General features: G+C 23.5%; 1 protein-coding gene across 1 annotated transcript, besides 4 other annotated features; it reads right to left on the bottom strand.

Moving 5' to 3' along the window:
- Positions 1-52: 52 nt before the first annotated feature.
- Positions 53-191: a microsatellite.
- Positions 192-333: 142 nt separating this feature from the next.
- Positions 334-374: a sequence feature (AT_rich).
- Positions 375-586: 212 nt separating this feature from the next.
- On the bottom strand, positions 587-2,000 carry EDI_318360 (uncharacterized protein; the record flags this gene model as incomplete). Its single annotated transcript, XM_001740509.1, has 2 exons — positions 587-1,649; positions 1,696-2,000. 2 exons carry the CDS (start codon positions 1,998-2,000, stop codon positions 587-589), a joined length of 1,368 nt encoding a protein of 455 aa, XP_001740561.1.
- Positions 1,747-1,789: a sequence feature (AT_rich).
- Positions 1,999-2,030: a sequence feature (AT_rich).
- The last annotated feature ends 540 nt before the right edge of the window (positions 2,031-2,570 follow it).

Here is a 2,570-nt window from a genome sequence, read left to right as displayed (position 1 = left end):
ATTTAAATTAACATTTATTTACTTACTAACAGATTAAAACAAGAGTGGTAAAATTTACTAATTATTATTTTTTTTCTATTATGTATTTATTCATTCTATATCTAATTCTTTTTGAATAAATATAGTTTTTTTATAATTTAGTATATTTTTATTAATTAAATTATTTGATCTATTTTTAAATTTTCTTATTTTAACTCTTTTTTAACAACTAAATAATCTGAGACTATAACATTTAAACATTCTGTTTGAATATACAGTTTATTGACAATAAAACATAAATAATTTTAATAGTTTTATCAAGTACCAATTATTAGTTATAAGGTTGCTACTTAGAATAAAATTAGATTAAATTGTATTAATAATTATTAATAATTCTAAAAGAATTAAGCAAAAAAAAATAGAGAGAAGAGTGTTTGAAGTTTTTTTTTGGTGTTTTCTTTTAATTTCATTACAACTCTTTTAATTAAAAGATTTGGACAACTAGTGAAAAAGGTAAAGTTGGAGAAGAAATTATTAGGAAACATGATGAATTGTTTAAGTGGTGTAGAGAGATGAAAAGAGAACAACGAATGACAAGAAATAATAATTAATTTACTCTATTATACCCATTCTGTGGAATGTTATTACTCAAATTCTGTATTAAACTAGTAAATTCATTTAATACTTTTCCTTCAGCTAATTGTTCAACACAATCAAATAACATAACTTCTCCTATTGATTTAATTAATGTTCCAATTAAACCAATCACTTGAGAAGAGCACATTAATAATAATACTGTAAAATAAGAAACACTTCCACCATAATATGTAAAGGAAAGAAGAAGAACAAGAGCCATGACTAATCCACGTGTACTAGACTGAAAGACATCAACCAATTCTTTTAAATGAAATTCATCAAAAATACTACTCATTGAACTTTGTTTAATTTTTTCATTTAGTCCACATTTAGAATGAATATAAGTATGTCCATAATATCCAATAAATACAAAAGGTGAAATAGATGATTGTGCTGAACTATTTTCTTCAATGAATTTTGTTAATTTCTTTCCAATAAATGTTGTGTTAATTGGTATTTTTACCAGTAATTTGCATAATGAAATTCCTATTGAAATAAAACTAGATTCAATGGCATATGATGCTGATCCTAAACGATATGAAAATGTTTTTATTAATGCTTCTATTGGATTAAGCCCTTTGTTTTCATGTAATTTATATGAAACTGTAGCAGAGAGGAACATTGTAATTACCGATTCAAAAACATAAGAAAACATATTAGAAAATATCATTAAAAAGATACTTGCAATAAAACCCATTGGTGGTGTAATACCTGGATATCCTATTAGATTTAATGAAATGATACTATGAAATACTAACATAATAATAATTGTAAAGAGAACAATTAACATAATTGTAGGAAGGATAATGAGTATTGATGAAAAGAAAAAAGTGAATGAGGTATTATAAACAATGGATGTAATTGTCCAATTAAAGTTGAAATAATCTAATTTTTTATAAATTAAAGGAATAACAATAACAATAGTAAGAATTAATTCTAAAGGATGATGTGATAATCCATTGTTCATTCCTAGATAAAAGAGTAAAACAGGAAATATAATTGTTGGTATTACAAGGGAAAGAACTAAATTTAAACTATTCAATAAATATTATTTTAGAATGAAATAGATTGAACACAAACTAAGTAATTATTGTTGGTAAAACACGATATAATAAAAGAATTCCAATGAACAATAAAATAATTATAATAATTGAAATTACTAAAATATTATAATGTACATAACTAAATAATTCACCTGAAATCCATTGTTTTTGAGAAGTATTAACATATACATTTCTAGGATCTTTAACAAAACCCATAACAGTAAATAAAATAATCCACAACATAAGTAAAATAATTGTTGCTAATCCTTTTCTATCATTTAAACGATCTATTTTAAAATATGCTGATTTATTAAAAGCTTCTTCTGGAATAGGAATTTCCATTAATTTTAATTAAATCAAAAATATTTTAAAGTTCTTTTCCCCCAAAAAAAATTTCTTTTTTCATTTATTACGTTTTATTTTCTTTATTTTTTCTCATTCAAAAAGAATAATAGTTAGTTGTAAATATTTCATAATTAAAACATCTTTTAATCATATTAAAATGGTTTGTGGTATCAAATTTCTTTTATTTCTCTTGTGTTGTCTTAAAGATCAATTAAAACCCTTCATATCATTTTTCCTACAAAATCAGGAATTTCTCTAATTATTAAGAACTTTAAAATAAAAAAAAAAATCTTAAACGTTAGATTGTTTAATGTCGAACGAAGACACTCCGAAAGTGATATTAAGCACATACCCAACAAATTTGATGATAAACCAACCAGCAACAATTCGTTATCAAACACTTCGAAAATTAGTTACAGGATTTGAAAAAGTAGGTGCAGTTGCATCAAGTGAAAAATTAACAGAGGCAGTGTTTCGTGTATTAATAAGCAATGAGGCAGATAAAACTTATAAAGATGCATTAATTCAAATTGTTCCTAAATTAGTTAAAGTATTAAGAAAGGACCA

Source organism: Entamoeba dispar, genomic scaffold, assembly GCF_000209125.1.
Source record: "Entamoeba dispar SAW760 scf_1105229462989 genomic scaffold, whole genome shotgun sequence".
NCBI classification, from domain to species: Eukaryota; Evosea; order Mastigamoebida; family Endamoebidae; genus Entamoeba; species Entamoeba dispar.
This window is presented reverse-complemented; position numbering and strand designations above follow the sequence as displayed.